Source organism: Muscardinus avellanarius, assembly GCF_963383645.1.
Source record: "Muscardinus avellanarius genome assembly, chromosome: 18".
In the NCBI taxonomy this organism is placed as follows: Eukaryota; Metazoa; Chordata; class Mammalia; order Rodentia; family Gliridae; genus Muscardinus; species Muscardinus avellanarius.
The window spans coordinates 47,567,874-47,591,008 of NC_137804.1; the positions used below are offsets into that span (position 1 = coordinate 47,567,874).

General features: G+C 42.3%; 1 protein-coding gene across 1 annotated transcript; it reads left to right on the forward strand.

Annotated features, from left to right (window-relative positions):
- Window positions 1-476: 476 nt before the first annotated feature.
- Window positions 477-16,151, forward strand: LOC308276735 (vomeronasal type-2 receptor 116-like; the record flags this gene model as incomplete). The annotated part of the gene is made up of 7 exons (XM_080715575.1): window positions 477-661; window positions 2,304-2,595; window positions 4,990-5,796; window positions 7,963-8,190; window positions 9,147-9,270; window positions 9,697-10,575; window positions 15,589-16,151. The coding sequence occupies 7 exons, from the start codon at window positions 477-479 to the stop codon at window positions 16,149-16,151; spliced, it is 3,078 nt and encodes a 1,025-aa protein (XP_080571701.1).
- Between the last annotated feature and the right edge of the window lie 6,984 nt (window positions 16,152-23,135).

Here is a 23,135-nt window from a genome sequence, read left to right on the forward strand (position 1 = left end):
CAGGGCAGTGGACTGTTGCCAAGTCTAAACTTCTGGGCTCTCAGCAACTCAGGGCTCCTGTGGTCCTCAGAGCCCTGCTGGACCATGATGAAATCATGGTGGGCATTGAGAAGCCGAAGCACAAACATGTTTTTGCAAAGTGTTTTCATCAGGATGGAGGTGACAGGTGTAGAGCCCCAGGCAGTGTGTCCCTGAGCTCCAGGATGGGGCAGCAGCAGAGCCATGAAATGACAGGGTGCCAGAGCTGCTGTAACCACAGCCAGATGGTGCAGGTGTCAGCTGCATGACTCTCTTGGTGCCCCCTTTCCTTCTCGCTGTGTCTCTGCTGGGAAGCCTGTCTGAACACTTTGTACAAGTCCAGGACATCTGACAACAGAGAGACGCCATTGTGCCCGCACAGACGACACCTGAATCTTGCTCTTCACCTGAGCAGATCAGACTGAAAGCAGCACTGTCCATGTATGGGGGAGCCTGAGATGTCCTTCTCTCTGTCTCTCTTCTTCCTGATTCTGCAGCTCTTGCTCACGTCCTCATCCTCCAAGGAAGATGCTTTCACGATGTGCTGGAAATACCAGAGGCCTAATATCCAGAAAGAAGGAGACCTGGTGCTGGGGCTCTTTTTCCAACTTTACTATGCAACGCAGGAGTCCTCCATGAACTGGTAATCTTCTTTAATGAAATCAAAGGGCAGGGAACCTGCTATATAAGTTCCACTCTCAACCAGTGCTATGCTTGGCCATGGCTGTGCCACTTTCTGTGTGTTTAATGTCTTCTTTTTTGGCACTGGGGATTGGATCCAGGGGCATTTGACCTCTGATCTACACCCCAGTTCTATTTTTCATTCTTTATTTAGAAACAGGGTCTCACTGTGTTGCAAGGGCCTCATTAAGAAGCTAGGGCTGTTTGCAAGCGACGATCCTTCCGTCTTAGCCTCCCCAAATCTGTGATTACAAGCTTGTGCCTCCACCCTGGGTTACTGCTATTTTTTTGTAAAAGAAACAAAAAACAAAAGACAAAAACAGCCTCAGCAACTTAGCAAAGCTCTCATTTAAAAAAATAAATGAAACTAATAGGGCTGGAGTGTTTTTCACAAGTAGAAATCCCCTAGGCTTAATCTCCAGTGCCACAGGAAAAATAAAATGTTTGGATGTATCTCAAAGGTAGAGTGGCCCTGGTTTTCATCACAATAATCACACCAACAAACACACGAACAAACAAACACACACAAACACACACACTCTTGAAAATTTTTTAAATTAATTATTTGAGAAATATAAGCCTTTGAGAGGTAGCTCTAAAATCCAAGAACTACTTTTGGTAAATCTAGCTACAAAAATAGCAGAAAAGGGCAGAATAGAGGAGGAAGCATCAAGGGAATTCTCTACAGAGAAAGAAAGTCCAGGAACACAAAGAGGAAATGTTGCTACCTAGAAAAATTAATTATAGGTCCTGAATAATGTGTTCATATTTGAAGAAAAACATGATGACCGGCCGGCTCTCTTAACTGTCTGTGGATTATAACTGCTCTGTACTGCATGAGCTGCTCAGAATCCCACTGGGAACCTGAGAAAGGGGAAACTGTTCCCAAAGCTTTGGTCAGCAGGCAGGGCAGAGGCTGGCTAAGGATTCCTGAACACAGGGAGAACTAGCACTGCTTGTGGCTTGGTTCTGCTCTAAAAGGAAAAGGAGAAAAGGTTTGTCTGAGATGGCTTCTTGGCTCATGGCTATAATCTCAGCATTTGGGAGACAGACAGGAAAATCACAGGTTCAATGCAGGTCTCAGAAACTTAGTGAAACTCTTGGTACTCTACCAAGACCTATTTTCAAGAAAAAACTATTATGTGGAGAGGGTGTGGCTCAACTGTAGAAAGCCTAGGTTCTGCTTGGGTTCAATCCTCAGCATCATAAAACAAGAGGGTTTATGAAAAAGGATGTGAGTCACACTCACTCATTTCCCTAACAACTTCCTGCTCAAAGTTGTGCCCATCAATGCACTTCAAATTTATAGAAACCTCAGCAAATTGGTCCAGTTGATAGCAGTAGCATCCAGCACAACTCCACCTATGCCCACTCCAAATGTCTCACAAATTTCTCAATGTTAAGGACACAGTTTGCTTCTCAAAATCCAAGAGCCATTTCAAGATCATCCTGAGCCCTGGGAACCTTACTCACACAGGGTCCAAAGGCCAGGGCCACCTCTGCATTGCGTCCTAGCTCTAGCCTGTCTGGTGCTGATGCTGGCTCAGGACTTGCCCCTGAACCTCCTGACCACATCTTCTCCCTGATGCTGCTCCTCTGTCCAGGTGGCTTTGGAAGAAATACCAACATGTGCTGGCCTTTTACTTCACCATCGAGGAGATCAACAGGGACCCGCACCTGCTCCCCAACCTGACCTTGGGGTTTCAGCTTTACAATGTCTACTCCAGTGAACACAAGACCCTTCGTGACACTCTGAGGTGGCTGTCAGGAGGCGACGTGTTTCTCCCCAACTACGTGTGCAAGAGCAATTACAGTCCTGTTGCCGCCATCGCTGGGACCTCGCCAACATTTTCGGCTGAGATTGGAGCCCTGTTGCAGCTCTACAGAACCCCTCAGGTAAGTTGGCCAAGAATTCTGTAAAGAAATGTGCAGATTTCCCCTAGTGCTTGTCTCTAATGTGTGATCAAGACAAAAGTGGAATTTGAGTGTTTATCACTCATGAGGATTCAGGTGATTGGGTCTCAGTGAATTCCCAAAATCTTGAGACTATCATTAGTGTGAGGAGAAAGATGAAGAAGGAGCTCTGGCTATTAAGCATCTATGTGAGCAGGACATGAAGCTCACCTGTGATCCCAGTACTTGGGAGGCTGTGGGAGCAGGACCACAGATTGGAGACCAGGCTCAGCAAAATAATGAGACGCTAAGGGAACTCAGGGAGATCCTGTTTCCAAATTAAAAATGCTGCTTAGCTGGGAATGTAGCTCAGAGGTAGAATGCCCTTGAGCTCAATCCCCAATGCAAATAAATAAATAAATAAATAAATAATAAATAAATAAATAAATCTCAACAATGTATTTGTCTCCCACAAACTGGGAAGATTGACTCTCGACAGCTCATACCTGTGAGCCTCCTAGGAGACGTTCACAAGAGAGACTGTCCACACAGGACTTGACAACTTCAGACACCTCCACCAGAGAATGTCAGGTGTAGCGAGAGCAACCCCTGGGCATCTGTCTGGCATTTGGGGCAATAATATTGTCCATTGTGCCTCTAAGGATCCCAAGGAGAGAGGAGGCTCAGAGACACGTGTACTGGCGCTTACCCACAGCCTCTGTCCAGCCTGCCTCACTCCCGTCCATCCAAGAAGATCTCTTCAGAGCCCACCTAGTGACATTCCCCCTGATATATATGATTTGGAATTCACTGTTACAGAACCAGCCAGCTGGAGAAGTGGGATATGGCTGGATGAGGTGGTTCTGGGCCTAGTCTTGGGAACTGCGTCTGCTCCTGGATCTCCCATCTTACTTGCTGCTTTCCCCTGCCATGAGCTGTGATCTCTGTCCCTCTGCCATGTCTTATCACCAAAGTCTCTGACTTGGAGACATCTGATAATGGATAGAGGAATGGCAACTCCAGAACTTATAAATCTGTGAACCTAGTAGACCTTTCCTCATCTCAGCTGTGCTCATCAGGTAATTTGGTCAGAATGATGACAGAGGTGAGGAATCAGACCTTCCATTTCACTGCTTCTTTGCAGGAAGCTCTGGAGACACTTCTAACACTCAGAATGGTGTCACTGCCAAATACAGGCAGTAGCTTAGCAGCATTGTGTTCAGGGAGAAGTAAGTTTGAGAAAACCAGAGAGTGTAAATGGAAGTAATCCTCTAGACGACCTCAGTCCTTGTGTTCATAAATGAAGTCCAGACTACCAGGAGGTAGTAAGAAGACATTCCATCATCAGTGTGCACAGGCAGCATGGGTCGCTGGTGCTGACTCTGTTCCACAAGAGCAAAATACAACCTGATACCTCAGCGCTGAACCCCACGCCATACCTCCTCATTCCCAGGCAGGAGGTGGAAACAGTTGCAGATTTTACCTTTCTATTTGTTTGCCTTTTTAAATTGTGGTACTGTGCACCAAACCAGGGGCATTCTCCTTCTAAGTAACACACCAACACATTTTATTTTAATTTTGATTCAGAGCCTAACTAATTTGCAGAGGCTGACTGAGAACCTGCGATCCACTTTCTCAGTCAACCAAGTACAGGGATTATGATTATATGTCAGTGTGTGTCCTCTTCACTTTTTAAAGATAAGAACACTCAGACATACAGTGTTCTCTGTGCCCACAATGAGCAAACAGATAAGGTCTATAGGTCTTCCCCTCCACTCAAAAGTATTTTATTCAGTTGAATCTCTCTCTCTCTCTCTCTCTCTCTCTCTCTCTCTCTCTCTCTCTCTCTCTCATCTCATCTCCCCTTCTTCTTCTTTTCCCTCTCCCTCTACCTCTCCCTTTCCCTTTCTCTCTTTCTCTGATTTGAACCCAGGAGATTCTATTCCAGGACAGAGAACCTCCACTTTTTGTTAATTTTTTTTGGCAGTAGAGATTGAACTCAGAAGCATTCTACCTTCAAACTATACCCCCAGGTTTACTTTTTATTCTTTATTTTAAAACAAAGTCTCACTGAGTTGCAGAGGGCCTCCCTAAGGGTTTGAGGCTGTCTGAGTGCCACGATCCTCCTGTCTCAGCCTCCCAACTGTTGCAATTACAAATGTCTGCCACCAAACCTGGCTCATTTTTTTCTTTGAAACAGGGCCTTTCTAATTTGCTGATGCTGGTCTCCAATGTGCAATCCTCCTGTCTGAGCCTCCAAACCACAGAGGTCACTGATGTGTGCAACTTTGCCTGGCTGAATAGCCCTGTAATGGAAAAAATTGTCTAATTCCTTTCTCAGGAAAGACAACCCCAAGGCCATATAAACTCAGAAACATATTCTGTTTGCTTGCTCAGGTCACGTATGGACATTTTGATCCCAGGCTAAGTGACAAAGAGCAGTTCCCATCACTCTACCAGATGGCCCCGGAGGACAGCTCTCTGGTCCATGCAATGGTGTCATTACTGCTGCATTTTGGTTGGACTTGGGTGGCCATCTTCATATCTGATGACTTGAAAGGAGAACAGTTCCTTCAGGCTATGAATGTGGAAATGGTGAAGAAAGATATCTGTGTGGCCTTAATAGAAAGGCTCCCCGCCCTTAAGAAATCAGATACAACAAGTGTCCCCTCTGCCCTGAGGAGGCTCAGCATTCCATCTGCAAACGTGCATATACTCTATGGAGAAGCAGAGAGTCTCATTATAGTGGACCTCATGGCATCTTTCTTTCTCACCATAGGAAAGGTGTGGATCATGGCAGACAAGTGGGATATCACTGTGGAAGAGACGCATCAAATACTGCATTCTTTCCATGGAAGCTTCTCCTTTTCACAACACAGGCGAGAAATCCCTGGCTTCCAAAACTTTCTCAAGACTGTCAACCCTTCCCAGTACCCAGATGATTTTTTCTTCAGTAAATATTGGATGCACCATTTTGACTGCTCACCCACTGGGTCATCATGTGGGAAGATTGGAGAGTGTGAACCAAATACCTCCTTAGAGACTATGGCACAATATAGGGACATCATGACCTTATCTGATTCCAGCTATTTCCTCTATAATGCTGTGTATGCCGTGGCCCACGTCCTCCATGAGGTGCTTGTGGAGAGAATAGCACAGGGATCTCTAGAGGATGCAGAGCAGCCCAGGCCCCCTCCATGGCAGGTAAGGCTTCTCCAGGAGCAGGCAAGGGCTGAGCACTGCAGGCACCCACATGTACCATAGTGAGGGTATAGTGACTGTGTTTTCATCTTATACCAGCAGGATCAGGCAACAAGGAATATGGGAACCTTCACACTGGCTCTAGGTGTGGCTGGAAGTGTTACCCATGTGGAGAGAATTCTGCTTCTGGGAGCTTCCATCTCAGACTATTTAATTAGAAAACTGAACCACGAAAGCATTTTATATTGAAGGATGAATTGCTTTCAATTCTGTGAACACAACTCGTATTCATAGTGGACCTCATGGCATCTTTCTTTCTCCCCATAGGAAAGGTGTGGATCATGGTAGACAAGTGGGAAGTCACCGTGCTAGATAGGAATCAAATACTGCATTCTTTCCATGGAAGCTTCTCATTTTCAGAACAGAAGCGAGATCCAATGAGAAGATGATTAAAATTGCTCCAACCTGTAGGATTTTTGGAGTGTATACAATGCAGGGAGTCATGACTGAGGGCCGTGTCTGATTTTGTGTACTTTGCATCGATAAAGTGGACTCTTTACCTTTAGGCTCTATCACTCTATATCTATTACACAGAAGATAGGACTCTGGGAAATTAATTGTTCTTAAGTCTCCTCCTCCGCTTTTTCTTTCTCCTCCTTCTTACTGTTCCATATTATTTTCGAGGCCGGGACACCTCCAGCCCTTTAAATGTTTTTAAATGTCTTCCAGTTTTAATATTAATTTTGAAACATGGTTTCAAAAGTTTTTGAGAGCCTCACTCAGAGGCTGAGGTGGGCCTTGAACCCTTAATCCTGTCTCAGCCTCCCAAGTACTTGGTAACAGGAATATGCTATTGCAATAATAATATAGGTTATTTTCCCGAAACCTATAAAAGTAACTGGAATGTAGCTTTTGGCTCCACTTCTAAGTAGGAGACCATGGATGGTTCCTATCATCTCAGACTCCCCTCCAGATTTGAGATGGATATTTATCGATTTTAATTCTGGCTGATCTGAATCTCTGTCTATGTATGACATATGTTTTTCAACTCATTAACAACAGTCAACATCACTAATCAGATTCCTAGAATATCTAAATAAGTTTACTCTAGACAAAGGCAAATATGTAAAAAGCAATGTCAGAAAGTCTCATCTACCATGTACTTTCTATTTTTCCTATAATAATGTTCAATGTGCCATTTGGTTCTTATGAGAAGTTGCTACTTAGAAAAGGAGGTCACCGTGTTTAGGTGGATTGCAAAGGTGGAGGGGTCAATTATTCAGAAAAGCAACAAATCAGAGGCTTTTGATTTTTCTCAACAAGTGCCTTGGGCACCGGAGATCCACAGATTAGCATGTTCAATTTAAAACCTCCTTAGAATTGAGAGTTGTTTTTTTTAGTAGGGAGACATAAATAGATTCCTGTCATGTCCCAAGACAATAGCCTGGTCACTAAGATGGTCCAACAGCAGAGACTAGGGTCCCATATTCTGCCTCCATAAAACCTTAATTGGTATAAAACTGATAAGCACAATCAATTGCATATATTTAATCTTTCTGGGTTTTTTTTTGTTTGTTTGTTTTTGGTGGTATAGGGGATGGAACCCTTCTACTTCTGAGCTATACTCCCAGACCTATTTTATATTTTATTTGGAAACAGTATCTCTTAAGCCAGCAAGGCTGGCTTCAAACCTGTATGATCCTCCTGTCCCCACCTCACAAGTGGGGGAATTACAAGCAACCACCACCACTCCCAGCAATCTTTCTGTTTTGGTGAAGTGTGACATGCACACACCAGTCTTCTCTCCCCAGGATGCAGGTTCTGAAAAGCCCCACCACTCTTGTGGCCTTACTAAATTCAAGAATTGGCTTCCAAGCTGCTCCAAATAAACTTTGCTGGACAGGGTTGTGGCAGAGACCCTGCCAATGTCAATGTCTTGGCACATCCTAGAATCCCTGGACTCCGAGGCTCCACTCTTGTGCCTATGAGAGAACTCTTACCTACCCTAGAGCCCATGAGAAGGTGACCATTGAAACATACCGACAAGTATATTTGCCTAGGAGGAAACCTGAGCATAGGGAGGTGGGAAGAAGGACTGCCTAGGAATTAAGGGCTTTCCATCTTCATTTGTATGCATGCCTCATTGCCAAATCATTGCCTTTCCTCCAGCTCCATCCACTCCTGAAGAAACTCCAGTTTACCAACAGTGCAGGGCAGCTCATATCCTTAGACAAGAAAGGAAACCATGGGGCCACATATGATATCCAGAATGCTGTGAATTTCCCTGCTGGTCTTGGGTTGCTGGTTAAAGTAGGGGAGTTTGCCTCTGCAAGTCCACGCCATCAAGGCTTGGTCATCAATGACGAGATCATAGAGTGGCCTATTGGCTTCACACAGGTATGATGCTGTTTCCTTATTGAATAAAAAAAGAGGATCATGAGTATAGTCGGGGCCAGGTGTGATGGAGCATGTTTGTAATCCTAGTAACTTGGGATGCTGATACAGAAAGATTGCAGGTTCCAGGACAGCCTGAACAACATAGCAAGACTGTTCAAAGACAAAAATAAAAGTAAACAAAAACATAAAAATAAAATAGGGCTGGCCAAGTTATATACTTTCCCTGGCTTCAATAAGTAGTACAACAGTAAGAAAATGAATTGATAAATAAAAAATAAACAAACAAATAGGGTCTTGAGGGACTCAGGGGTATAGCCCTTGCCTGGCATGCTCAAGGCTCTGGGTTCAATCCCAATTACTGCAAAAGTAGTTAAGTAAAAAGAGTCCTGTGGTGATGCCAAGTGTGAATCCTTTATCTCAGCACCAAGTGGTGTGTCACACACTCTGAGTTTCTCTGTAGATTTGATACAGAGTTAGATGTAGAGATAGAGATAGAGTGAGAGAGATAGAGATGGAGTGAGAGAGATAGAGGTAGAGTGAGAAACAGACAGAGAGAGAGACAGAGAGACAGAGACAGAGAGTCAGTCCACAATCCCCATCAAAGATGCAAATCTATAATATTCTCAGGCATACTAGCTGAAAGAGCCACAGACAATCTTATACAGAAAGGAGGTTACATAGGAAGAGAGAGAAGCCTGGGTGTGTGGCTGGTGATGTATAAACCCAACATTATCCTATGCCATGGTAACATTTGGTGATAACTTGAGGAGAGACAGCAGTTCATTATGGGAGCCCTGAATCAGGTGTCCCTGTAGGATCCCATGGTGACCTTTAGTGTTAGGAGAGATGACCTTCTCTTCTAGGTCAAAGTTATTTCTTTTTGGAGAGAGATTCTGACTCACTGTTAAAGTAGATAATAACACAGCACATTCTAACCATCACCTGGTTTCCCTCAGACTCCTCAGTCTGTGTGCAGCCAGAGCTGTGGCCCAGGATTCAGGAGAATCCCGCAGGAAGGGAGACCAGTCTGCTGTTTTACCTGTGTTCTATGTCCAGAGGGACACATTTCCAATAAAACAGGTAAATTTCACAGCCACCCTACAGTAATCTTCTCTGTCACATTTCTCAGGGACAGGAGGTGCTGTATGGTATAAGAAGTTGACTTTTGGGTTGAGCATGTATCAGGAAAACTTTCCCCTGATGGCTCTGGGTCAGTGTTATAAACATGGCAGTCATCCTATCATGAGAAGACCCAGGGTTGTGGGAAGGGGCTTGGTGACATGACTTAGCCACAGGAGGAGCCACTTGGACCCACAGTGAGCTCAGTGTCCATGGGAGTGTGGGTTCAGCATTCTCCAGCTCAGAGATGGGACAGACTGCTCAGGGGCTTCTCTTGAACATTGGGGGCATCCTGTCCTCAAAGTAACAATGCAGTGGTGACCATAGACTTAGATGTGGCAAAGAGGACAAATAAATAACTATGAACTGCTAATGTTTACCTTCCAGATGCAGAGCAGTGTACCCAGTGCCCCCAGCATGAGTTCCCAAACACTGAGAGGAGTCACTGCCTCCCCAAGGTGGTGGCCTTCCTGGCTTATGAGGACCCCCTGGGAAAGGCTCTAGCCTCTACTGCTCTGGGCTTCTCTTCCCTCACAGCTGGGGTTCTTGTGGTCTTTGTGAAGCACAGAGACTCTGCCATCGTCAAGGCCAACAACCGCGCTCTCAGCTACGTCCTGCTCGTCTCCCTCGCCTTATGTTTCCTCTGCTCCTTGCTCTTCATTGGCCGTCCCAAGATGGCCACCTGCATCCTCCAGCAGATTACCTTTGGAGTTGGGTTCACTGTCGCTGTTTCCACTGTCTTGGCTAAAACGGTCACTGTGGTTCTGGCCTTCAAGGCCACTGGTCCTGGGAGAAGGATGAGGCAGCTGCTGGTGTCAGGGGCTCCTAATTTCATCATCCCCATCTGCTCTCTGATCCAGGTGATGCTCTGTGCAATCTGGCTGCTAGCCTCTCCTCCCTTTATTGACATTGATGCACACTCTGAACATGGCCATATCTTCATCGTGTGCAACAAGGGCTCAGTCACTGCCTTCTACTGTGTCCTGGGATACCTGGGCTCCCTGGCCCTCGGGAGCTTCACGGTGGCTTTCCTGGCCAGGAACCTGCCTGACACCTTCAACGAAGCCAAGTTCCTGACCTTCAGCACACTGTTGTTCTGCAGTGTCTGGGTCACCTTCCTCCCTGTCTACCACAGCAGCAAGGGGAAGGCCATGGTGGCCGTGGAGGTCTTCTCCATCTTGGCCTCCAGTGCGGGGCTTCTGGGCTGCATCTTTGCCCCCAAGTGCTACATCATTCTCCTAAGACCTGAGAAGAACTCTCTGAAAGGTCTGAAGGACAGAAGTTCTAGGAGAAATAAGATTTCTGAGGACTTTTCTCATAAATCTCCCTCTCTTTTTTAAAGCTTGAGAAAAAAAATCTAGCCTGGTTGTGAGTTTTGGTATTGTTTGTCTTCCTGTCTTTCTCCTCCTTCTAGATCCTGAGGCTTGAGCCTAGGGGCATTCTACTTCTGAGCTACATTCCCATTCTTGTTTTTTGTTTTTAAACAGTTCTCTCTAAGTTTCTGAGAGCCTTGCTAAGTTGCTGATGCTGTTCTGGAACCTGTGATGATTTGGTCACAGCCTCTCAGGTACTGGGATTACAGGTGTGTTACACCACATCTGGCTGCAGACATTTTCTGGAATGATCACGGATTCCATAATGATTACTCAGGTTGCCTTTGACTCTAACTTTAACATAAACTTTTTCTACTTTTTTCTTTTGTGCCACCTGTATATTCAGAAGCAGGACATCTTTCTATAATGAATTATGTAATATGCATGGTACCTATTTGCTCCTTACCTAAATATTACTTAGAGAGTCAGCCTTGGTGGCACACACCTGTCTTTCCAGTACCTTGGAGGCTGAGATATGTTGATCACAAGTTACAGGTCAATTTCAGCAACTTAGCGAGGTTCTGTTTTCAAATGAAAAATAAAAAGGGTTGAAATGTCCCTGGGCTCAACTCTTGGTCCCATCAGTTTTTATTTAGTTGAATTTTTTTAGTTTTGACCTTAGATTTTTATTCATTTTTATTCACTGTGCTCTGAGTTTTCATTAAGACAATTATTTTGCCATCCATACTGTATTCCAAGTCCAGGGCCCGTGCCCCCTGCTTGCTCACCTGGAGTAAGCAGTCAAGGAACACGCAGCAGCTACAGTTTGGTGGAACAAGAGCATCATGGTATAGAAGCCATGGGAGCCTTTCAGCATGTCAGGAGTAGAGGGCATTGCAGGTGTGGGCAGAGTCGAGAGAGGAGGCCCAGGAGAGGCTCGGGTGGCTCTGGCCTCGGTGTGAGGAGTTGGCCAAGACTCCTCCTTCTTCCTGTGCTGGGATCTGGGTGCACTTCATTCCAGACCTAAGGTTCTGGGAGTGAAGATTTGAGGTCCCAGGGTGCGATGTCTTGAGAGGAGCACAGAGAAATGGAGAATTGATAGGTGAAGGTATGCTCAGTTTGAATTTTGAATGGTTGCTTAGACAAAGCCAATTAGCAACAAATTAGCATTAAACAATAAATATCATACAAGCAAGTCTAACCATTTGGGTCGAATAAGTGTGCTGGAGAACACACAATTATATAAGTTCAGAGCACTTTAATTAATAAGAAAAAATAATATGATACAAACAAACAGGGAGTGGGAAATAATGAATCAAGTCCAGAAATGGAAGAGGAGATTCAGAAGTTGCTAGAGCAGTTTGCAGTCTTGGGATCCTGAGGAAAAAGCAGAGCTAGACCTCAGTGGTCACTGGACGGTACTGGTACACAGGGGAGAGCTGCTGTGGTGTGATGTGGTGTGAGCATAGCACCCATGCTGCACATAGGAAGGCAGGTCTCTTCCTAGGACTTCATGGGCACAGCCCAGCATCTTGGCAGCTCCTCCAGGCTCATCCAACACTATCAGACTCCTGTCAGTAGTCTCAAAAGTATTGATGATGTGCATCCATCAGAGGAGAGGAGACAGTTCCTGACCCAAGGGTCTGATATCAACTGCAGCACATTTGTGCTGGTCTGAGCCCTAGGCTGACCATCCACACAAGTTTCTGAAGTTATAAGCTGGCAGACATAAACAAATTGTTTATGAATTTTTCAAGTTGTTTGAGCTACTTGCTGGCATGTGTAAGCAAGTTGTTTATGAGTTTTTGAAAATTGTTTTATAAACCATACTCTATACACGTTTGGCTGGTATTGAAAACTAGCTCTGATATTGATTTATAAAATGTGAACAGCAGGCAGAGTCTGGGCACTGTGCAGGCACTCAGGCAGGGAGAGGTGGCAGCTTAGCCTAGTACATAGCAGAGCTCCTCTCCCCTCGGCCCTTTGTCCTAATGATACCCATAGCAGAAATATAGATGCAATTAAAGCCCTTAGCCTTAAAAATACAAAGAGGAGATCAGCGCCTCTGGTTACCTCCTCTTTTGTGACCTGGCCTTTACTTCAAAGAACCCATAGTTGATGGGCCACTGATACAGCCATGATTAAAAAAAACAAGATGAATCATTAACTTTTGCACTTAGTAAGTGCACTGCCTAGAGACAAGAGGCACCACCTACCATAAAATAAGTTACTACACATTACCTTATTTTTTATTTTATTTTTTGGTGGTACTTGGGTTCCTGAAACCCTTCTACTGCCCGGCTACACTCCCAGACCTATTTTATATTTTTCTTTCGAAACAGAGTCTTAAGCCAGCAAAGGCTGGCTTCAAACCTGTGCAATTCTCCTGTCTCTGCCACCCAATCAAGGGGATTACAAGCATGTGCCACCAGCCCGGCTACACATTACCTATTAATAGATGTAATAACTTCCCATAATAAAAATTAACCTAACTCTGTATCTAAAATCTGGGGAAATAAAGTTGGGCAGCATTCCATTTTGGGGTTCTCCAGGGTTTCTGCCAGGCAAACTGCTTCTCTTCTCTTCCCTTTCTAATTCCTAATGACTTTGTAATAAAAATTTGTTGGAGCTGCACTGAGATGTCTATTGATTTGAATTTTCTGATTCAATTTATCTATTTGAATGGAGGAAAAGAGCCCACAGTGCTGTTACAACTGTAACACCTTCAGGTGTTTGCTCATGCATGTTGTGATGCAGGTGGTTATGTATCTACTAGGCAGGGCTGGGAAGAGCCACAGAAGCTAGAGCCCACCACGAAGGGAAAGTAAGAGACTTTCCCAGGAAGTGAGCATCCCCCAGCCCACCAACCTGAGTGCACAGAGTTGCAGAGGGATGCTGGGTCAGCACAGAATTCCTTTTGTTTGAGATATTTAAGACCATATAAGCATGAGGACTTACTGCAGATTTATGAGGGAGACTAGGTCAGGGTACAACACTGGATCTCCACTGGAGGAGGAAAACATGCAGGAAAAGCTTCATTCTGTTCTTGCCTAGAATGTTGCATATCTCACAGCCTTTTCTTCACGTTGGTGTTGAGGTCATGTGACTGATGTGCAAGTGTGCCCATTTTAAGAAGACACAGGAGAATTAGGAATTAGTATTTCATGTGTGGCTCTTCAGTTCATTTGAGTTATGTTATGCATATGCTAAAACACTGAGGAACTAAATCTTCCATTTGGTGGTTGTTTATTAAAGGTAAGAAATTTATAGTTAAAAGTTTTGTCCAAAATTTTATTTAGATAAGGAGAAATGATTGCAAGAAATGGGTTTCACATAACAGTAACTACAGTTTAAAACAATAAAAACTTGGACATAGTAGTGCATGCCTATTACTCAGTCCTTGGGAGGCTGAGATTGGATGATCACAGATTTGAGTATAGGCTCGGCATCTTAACCAGGTCTTCAGCAACTTTCTGAGATCCCATATCAAAATAAAAAAAAATGTTGCAAATGCAACTCAGAGGTTGAATACTCAGTGACAAGAAAAAATTCCAACAAAAAACTGAAATAATAAATCCAATACACCAAGAAGTGTAGGCATGTGTGGTACAGCACACTGAACCGCATTGTGCTGTAAAATTGCAATTATACAGCATGAAAACACTAATAAAAGCATTTAAACTAAGAGGCAGTCTACCAACAGAGCAGATAAGTGTTCTCACCATAGAAAGATAATGGTATGCGAGGTATCCAGAATTCCACAATATATACTTGCATCAAAAGTCTAGCTAGGCATGGTGGTGCACACTTGTAATCCCAGCATTTGAGGGGCTGAGACAGGAAGATTGTGGCTCATGGACAGCCTCAGTTACTAGTGATGGCCTTTGCAACTCAGTGAGACCCTGTTTCAAAAGAAAGAATAAAAAATAGATCTGAGGGTATGGATCAGAGGTAGAACACCCCTGGGTTTCATTTCCAGCACCTTCGAGATCGTTTTGGGTATCTAGAGTCCATATTCCGTATTAGGATAGATTTTTTTCTGAAAAATAAATATATAAATATATGATAGTTTCAACTAAAAAAAAGAAAGAAAAAATATTATCTGGTAAGAAATAAAGCAAAAAGAAATATTGAAATGTTATCTTTAAGTTATCAAAAGCTTGGTATCAGACAAATGAAACTGTTATGTGAGATTATCATTTTTAATTTTGGATAAATTGCTATAATACTAGATGTCAACCACTAAGCCAAGCATGGGTAGGAGGGATGGGGAGGGAATGGGGTGGGGATCGGGTGGGGGTTGACTGGCGATGTGTGCATGTATGTCTACAAAAGTATTTTTTGTATCCCACTATGATGTATGAATACAGTGCACCAATAAAAATTAAAAAAAAATCTCAAACAGCATAAACATGCATTTTATGGATTTTAATTTTTTATAGAATAAAAAATAGGAAAACTGTGTAGACAAGGTTTTTTTACAAAGCGTGCTGGAAAATAATTGAGATGCAGCACTGGATGAATACGAGGAAAAGCACGGAGTTTCCTTAGTCTTGACTTGTCAAACCATGCCATGGTGAGTTCTTGCTTCCATTTCCCAGTGGGCAACACAGTGGGTCAGGCTGCAGGAAGAGGTTTCCTTTAGCAAAGCGTTGGGGTGGGGTCCAGATCTTCTAAATTTAGGATAGTGTTCAGGTTATTCTCACTGAGACATCACAGGCAGTCTGTCCTAATAGTGACATTGCAGGCGTGAAAATGGACATTGATGTGGCAAAAAATACCCAAGTCAATTAAATGATCTGCTTATCTTCCCCTCAAGATGCAGAGCAATATGCCCAGTGTTCCCTTCATGAGTTCCCAAACACAGCGGAATCTCTGCCTCCCCAGGGTGGTGGCTTTCCTGGCTTATGAGGACCCTTGGGGACAGCTCTGGCATGTGTTGCTCTGGGCTTCTCTGCACTCACAGCTGGGGTTCTTGGGGTCTTTGTGAAGCACAGAGACTCTGCCATCATCAAGGCCAACAACCGTGCTCTCAGCTACATCCTGCTCGTCTCCCTCACCTTCTGCTTCCTCTGCTCCTTGCTCTTCATTGGCCGTCCCAACATGGCCACCTGCATCCTCCAGCAGATTACCTTTGGAGTTGGGTTCACTGTGGCTGTTTCCACTGTCTTGGCCAAAACTGTCACCGTGGTTCTGGCCTTCAAGGCCACTGGTCCTGGGAGGAGGATGAGGCAGCTCCTGGTGTCAGGGGCTCCTAATTTCATCATCCCCATCTGCTCCCTGATCCAAGTGATGTTCTGTGCAACCTGGCTGGGAAACTCTCCTCCCTTCATTGACACTGATGCACACTCTGAACATGGCCACATCTTCATCGTGTGCAACAAGGGCTCAGTTACCGCCTTCTTCTGTGTCCTGGGATACCTGGGCACCCTGGCCCTGCGGAGCTTCACTGTGGCTTTCCTGGCCAGGAACCTGCCCAACAGTTTAAATAAAGCCACATTCCTGACCTTCAGTACGCTGTTGTACTAATTTTTTTTTTTTTTACTGGAGACTGTGTGTCTCGTTACACACAACTGGTGTCTTTCCACATGTCCCAAGAGGTTTATTCAAACACCTGTAGGTCAAAGCACAGAGAAACATACTGGGAAATTGTCTTAAGACAATTCTGCAGTAAGTCCTCATGATTATATGGTCTTATATAGAATGGCCCACAGTGCCATTACTACCATAACATATTCATGTATTTGCTCCGTGCTATACATGTTGTGATGCAGGTGATTATATATTTGTTGGGCAGGGCAGGAAAGAGCCACAGAAGGCAGAGCACACCAAGCGGGGACAGGGAGAGACTTTCCCAGGAAATGAATATCCCCCAGCCCACCGACCTGAGTCCACACAGTTGCAGAGGGATGCTGGGTCAGCATGGAATTCATTTTGTTTGAGATATTTAAGACTATATAAGCATGAGGACTTAGTGCAGATTAATGAGGGACATCAGATCAGGATACAACCCTGGATCTCCACTGGAGAAGGAGGTCATGCAGGGAAAAGCTATACTCTGTTCTTCTCTGGAATGTTCTAGATCTCATAGCCTTTTCTTCAGGGTCGTGTTGAGATCATGTGACTGACGCCCAAGTGTGCCCTTTTTAAGGAGACACGGGAGTATTAGAAATGAGGATTTTATGACTGGCTCTTCAGTTCATTATGAGTTGGGTTAAGCATATGAGAGAAGATAAAGTTTCACTGAGGAACTTAATATTTAGTTGGGGTAGGAAGAATATTGATCAAAGATAAGAAGTTTTCAGTTAAAACTTTTGTTCATAAATTCATTTAGATATGACTTTCGGGAAGATGGTGACCCAGAAGAACAGCATTTATGAGTCCTGCTAAATCTCAATCTCTATTGCCACAAAATCAGTGCTTTTCATAGCCAGAAGACACCATCAGCAAAGAAATAAAAAATGTAAACACAAGGGACAGAGAAAACAAGACTAGAAGAACAACCAGAGACCAGAAAAGAAATCAAGCCTGCAATGCGGTGGCAGAGCCGCGCTGACACCATCTTGCTTCACAGCACCAGGCTGCAGAGTGGAAAGGTAAATAAGGAGCTGAAGTGAGCAGCTGCAGATCATTTGGGTGTAATTCAGCAGTTCTTTCAGCACAAAGAATGCCTAAAACTCCCAGTGGTCAAGTTCATCATGCCTTCAAGGAACTCAGAACAGAGCTCAAAACCAGAAAAGAAATACACCAGTCTCACGGCCGAGGGCGTGACAGTGGTGCCATATCGCCAGCAGTGGCAGTGAGTTCACCGCACCTGCGACAGCTCCTGATCAGCACACACAATAACTGTGAGTAAAATTTCAGCCCCTAAAGGAGAAATTCCTGTACTGCACTCGCAGGGAATTGTGCACCTTTGATAATCTCCTTGGGACTGAGATTTTTCAGTCCAACCCAGTGAAGGAGTAGCGCTGGCAGAGATACCATACCCTAGTCACAGCTCCCCATGGGAAAATGCCCAGCTCAGCACCCCCACGGTCTCACACAGCCCAGGTTAACTCCCTAGATCTGAGACTTTTCGATACAACCAATTAAAGGAGTAATGGCTGATGAGATTACAACAGACTCGAGATACAGAGCTCACTAAGTGAAGTCATAGTGACCCAAGGAAGGCACAAAATTCTGAAACCATGGGAAAGAGGAACAACAATAGAGCAATGAATGCCCACAACCCCACTACATCAAAACCTGAAAACACAGAAATTCAGAGATCTCTAGAAGATCAAATCAGGAAAATAACTGTAGAAATAATAGAGGACTTTCAAAAAGAATTTAGAGAGAGTCTAAAAGAGATAAAGGATGCAATCATTGAGGTAAAGGCCTCAATTCAAAGTATAAACAATCGATTAGGCCATATGGAGAATAGAATCTTACTCCTAGAAGATGATCATTCCAAAAATGAACACATAATTTATAAACTTAAAAAAGAAAATCAGACAGCAGGAATCTGACATTGAAGAAATATGGGTCCATTTTAAGAGAGCTAACATAAGAATAATTGGAATAGAGGAGGAAAAAGAAGGTGAAACCAAAGTGATTAATAATCATTTCAAAGGAATAAGAGTGGAAATTTTTCCAAACATAGAACAAGAGGTTGATACACAGGTCCAGGAAACTTATAGAACTCCCTTTAGACAGGATCAGAGAAGAGGATCCCCATGCCACATAATTGTCAAAATGACCAATGTGGAAGCCAAGCAGAGAATCTTAAAGGCAACAAAAACAAAGGACCAAGTGACATTCAGAGGCAAATCAATTAGAATCACTCCAGACTTCCCAAACCAAGTCATGAGAGCCAGAAGGGCTTGGAGTAACATATTCCAAACTCTGAAAGAAAACAACTTCCAGCCAAAAATTTTCTACCCAGCAAAACTTTCTATCAAATTAGATGGGGAAATAAGAAGCTTCCATGACAAACAGAAACTGAAGTAATTTATGTCTTCAAAACCAGCGCTAGAGAAAATACTCAAAGAGATTAACTACAAAGAAGAAATAGGCAACACACACAAGAACCAGAGAAACAAGATTTTCCATCCAACAGACAACTAAGACTGGTTATCTGTGGAGATTCATTATTTATGTTAGTCTTTTACCTATCTCTAAATGGTATTGTTTGCCTTTATTGTTGTTAATTTTTAGGATGTCTAGTTGGAATATTAATATAACTTCAGATATAGCATTTGGAAATATTTTATCCCATTCTATTAGTAACTGTTAACTCTGTTTACATTGTCTTTGGATATACAATATGTTTTTTATTTTTTAGGGAGTTTGTATATTCTTCTGTTGCCTGTGCCATTGAAATCATATCCAAGAAATCACTGCCAATTTCAATGTTGTGAGGTTTTATGAACCAGAGTTTCTTCTAAAAGTTTATAGTCTTAAGATTTATATTTAGGTCTTTTATTTATTTTGAGTTCATATTTGTATATGGGATTAGGTAAGGGTCCAATTTTATTCTTTTCCATGTACGTATTATTTTTCAACAATATTTAGTTAAAAGATTATTATTTCCACCACCAAATGTTCGTGGAAACCTTGTCAAAAATAACTTGACAATATAGGGAAGAATTTAGCTCTAGGCTTTTATTTAACTCCAATGGTTTATATATCTGCCTTTAGAACAGTACTACACTGTTTCAATTACTGTAGCTTTATATGGTTTGAAATCAGAAACTATATATCTTCTAGCTTTGTTCTTTTTCAAGATCGTTTTGGGTATCCAGAATCCATATTCCATATTAGGATAGAATTTTCTTCAGAAAAATAAATATATAAATATATGATAGTTTCACCTAAAAAAATAGAAAAAAAATATTCTCTGGTAAGAAAGAAAGCAAAAAGAAATATTGAAATGTTATCTTTATGTTATCAAAAGCTTGGTATCAGACAAATGAAACTGTTATGTGAGATTATCATTGTTAATTTTGGATAAACTGCTATAATAATAGATGTCAACCACTAAGCCAAGCATGGGAGGGAGGGATGGGGAGAGAATGGGGTGGGGATCGGGTGGGGGCTGACTGGGCGATGTGTGCATGTATGTCTACAAAAGTTTGTATCCCACTATGATGTATGAATACAGTGCACCAATAAAATAAAATTAAAAAAAATAAATAAATAAAAATTAAACTAAATAAAATCCTTCTGTCTCAGCCTTCCAAGTGCTGGGAAAAAAAAAAGTTTGTATCCCACTGTGATGTATGAATACAGTGCACCAGTATAAAAAAATAAAAAATAAATAAAAGAAATAAAAAAATAAAATAAAAAACTGAAATAGGACTTGGGGTGTAGCTCAGAGTTAAAATGTCCCTGAGTTCAGCTCCCAGTACCACAAAAAATAAAGATTTGATATGTATAAAATCATCTCAGATTTGAATTAAAAATATGCTATATTCAATCTCAAAGAGTTTCTGATCTGGTAGACCTAAGGTATGACCTAGGAAGCTTCAATTTATATATCTGAGCTTGATATTCTAATATATTGTCTCTTGAGATGAGCTTGCTATTCCAATAAATCATTCCCTTCCTTAAAACTGGAAATAAAGAAAATCTACCTAATATAAAAAAAAAGAAATATAGGAAGCAACTGAAATGTTCATCAGCAGAGCAGGGGCAGCCAAGACAGCACTACAGGCAGGGAAGAGCTTAAAACAACCCTGCAGAGACTGGACGCCAGCATGAAAATCACGCTGGGGGCATGACTCTGAGTAGAGGTTGAGGCAGGAATTGCACACACACAAAAAAAAAGATAAGCAGGAATGAGTCGAAGAGATGGGTTGTACATCTCAGTCACTACCTTTGAAAACAATCTACCAACTTAGGCACTGTGGCTCTTGTCTGCTATCTGGGTTCTTGGGAGGCTGAGATTGGAGGATCACAAGTTTGAGGATAGCCTCGGCATCCTAGCCAGGTCTTCAGCAATGTACCAAGACTCCATTTCAAAAGAAAAAGTAAAAAAAGTTGTGAATGTAACTCAGAGGTAGATACCCAGTATCAAGAAAAATTCCCACAAAACCCCCAAACAATACCAATACATCCAGAGCATGTATGCTGTATCACAATGAACCACACTGTACTGATAATTGCAATCATAGAGCATGAAATTCACTAATAAAAGCATTCAAATTAAAAACCAATCTATTATGTTCTTGAAAAGTCTCCAGAGAACAGATCTTAAGTGTTCTCACTATAGAAAGAGAAAGGGGTGTAAGGTCTCCAGAAATTCCACAAAATATAGTTGTCCCCAAATGTCTTACATACCATAAATATAAGCATTTTATGGCTATTTATATTTTTAAAAATAAAAACTGGAAAACTAACCTAGGAATAAACCTAACCAAAGATGTAAAAGACCTCTACAAAGAAAACTAAAAAACATTAAAGAAAGAAACTGAAGAAGACCTTGGAATATGGAAAGATCTCCCTTGCTCATGGATAGGCAGAATTAATATCATCAAAATGGCCATTCTGCCAAAAGTGATCTATAGACTCAATGCAGTCCCCCTTAAAATACCAACAACATTTCTCAAAGACCTGGAAAAATCAGTTATGGATTTTGTATGGAGGAAGAAAAGACCCAGAATAGCCAAAGCAATTCTCAGCAACAAGAACCAGGCAGGAGGCATCACAATTCCGAACTTCAAATTATACTATAGAGCAATAGTAGTAAAAACAGCACGGTATTGGCACAACAATACGCAGACTGACCAGTGGAACAGAATAGAAGATACAGAAACAAACCCACACATCTATAGTCAACTGATCTTTGACAAAGGGGCCAAACTAATATGCTGGAGAAAATACAGCATTTTCAACTAATGGTGCTGGGAGAACTGGCTATCCACTTGTAGAAAGTTGGACCTGAATCCTTACTTCTCATCATGCACAGGAATCAACTTGAGATGGATCAAAGACTTAGAAATTAGACCAGAGACTGTGAAGTTATTAGAGAAATGCATAGGATCTACACTCCAACATATAGGTACAGGGAGTAACTTTCTCAATAAGACTTCCAAAGAGCAGGAAATTAAATTAAGAATTAATAAGTGGGATCTCTTCAAACTAAAAAGTTTCTTCTCATCAAAGGAAACCATCGAGAACCTAAAGAGGAAGCCTACAGAATGGGAGATCTTTACCAGTCACCACTCTGATAGGGGGCTAATATCCAGAATATAAAAAGAGCTCAAAAGACTCTACACTAGCAAAACAAACAACCTAATTAAGTAATGGGAAACTGAAGTGAATAGACATTTCACAAAAGAAGAGATACAAATGGCCAATAGATACATGAAAAAATGTTCAACATCACTAGCCATCAGGGAGATGCAAATCAAAACTACACTGAGATTCCATCTAACCCCAATAAGAGTGACAAACATAAAGAAATCAAACAACAACAATTGCTGGTGAGGATGTGGGGAAAGAGGAACTCTTTTACACTGTTGGTGGGAGTGCAAAGTAGTCCAGCCACTATGGAGATCAGTATGGAGATTCCTTAGAAAACTGGGAATAGATCCACCATTTGATCTGGCTATACCACTCCTGGGTATCTTTCCAAAGGGGGTGAAATCAGAGAACTACGTTAACATATGCATACCCATGTTCATAGCAGCACAGTTTGTAATAGCCAAAATATGGAACCAACCTAGATCTCCATTAACAGATGAATGGATTGCAAAATTATGGGAAATACACACAATGGAATTTTCTATTCAGCTATAAAGAAAAATAAAATAATAGCATTTGCAAGAAGATGGAAGGAACTAGAGAACATTATGTTAAGTGAGATTAGTCAAGAACAGAAAGAGAAGGGACATATGTTCACTCTAATATGTTCAAGCTAGGGAGTAGTGGTAATACCAGAGGGACTCCAGATGATGGAGGGGAAATCTCAGCAAAGCTTGAATGGAAGGATAGGAGAGGAAGAAGGCTGAGTTGTTCAATGGAGGAGTTACATATGAATATGTGTAATCACATAAATACGACATGATTAACCTGGTCACTCTCTATTGGGGGGGAAAAATGGAGGGGGAAACGGCATGAAGCACAATGTAAATGTACAGCACTCTCAATATGTTCCACTTATAAAAAATAAAAATTAAAAAATTTAAATAAAAATTAAAAAATTAAAAAAATTAAAAATGAAATGTATGCATATAAAAACTAGAATGAAAGCAGGCCTCTGAATAGCAGGAAAAAAAATAAAAACCATTTGATTTTCTACAACAGGGAGGAAGGGTTTGATTTCTTATTAAACATTTTATGGAAAAGTCTAAAAAAATTGGAAAACTATATATAGAATGTTTTCCTTGAAGAGTGTTAGGAAAAAAGACACATAAGCACTAGATGAATATTGGGTAAATCACTGAGTTTTCATAGTCGTGGCTTGTTACGGGTCTCAATAAGTTGCTGAGAGCTTGGCTAAGTGGCTGATGCTGGAACCTGTGATGCTCT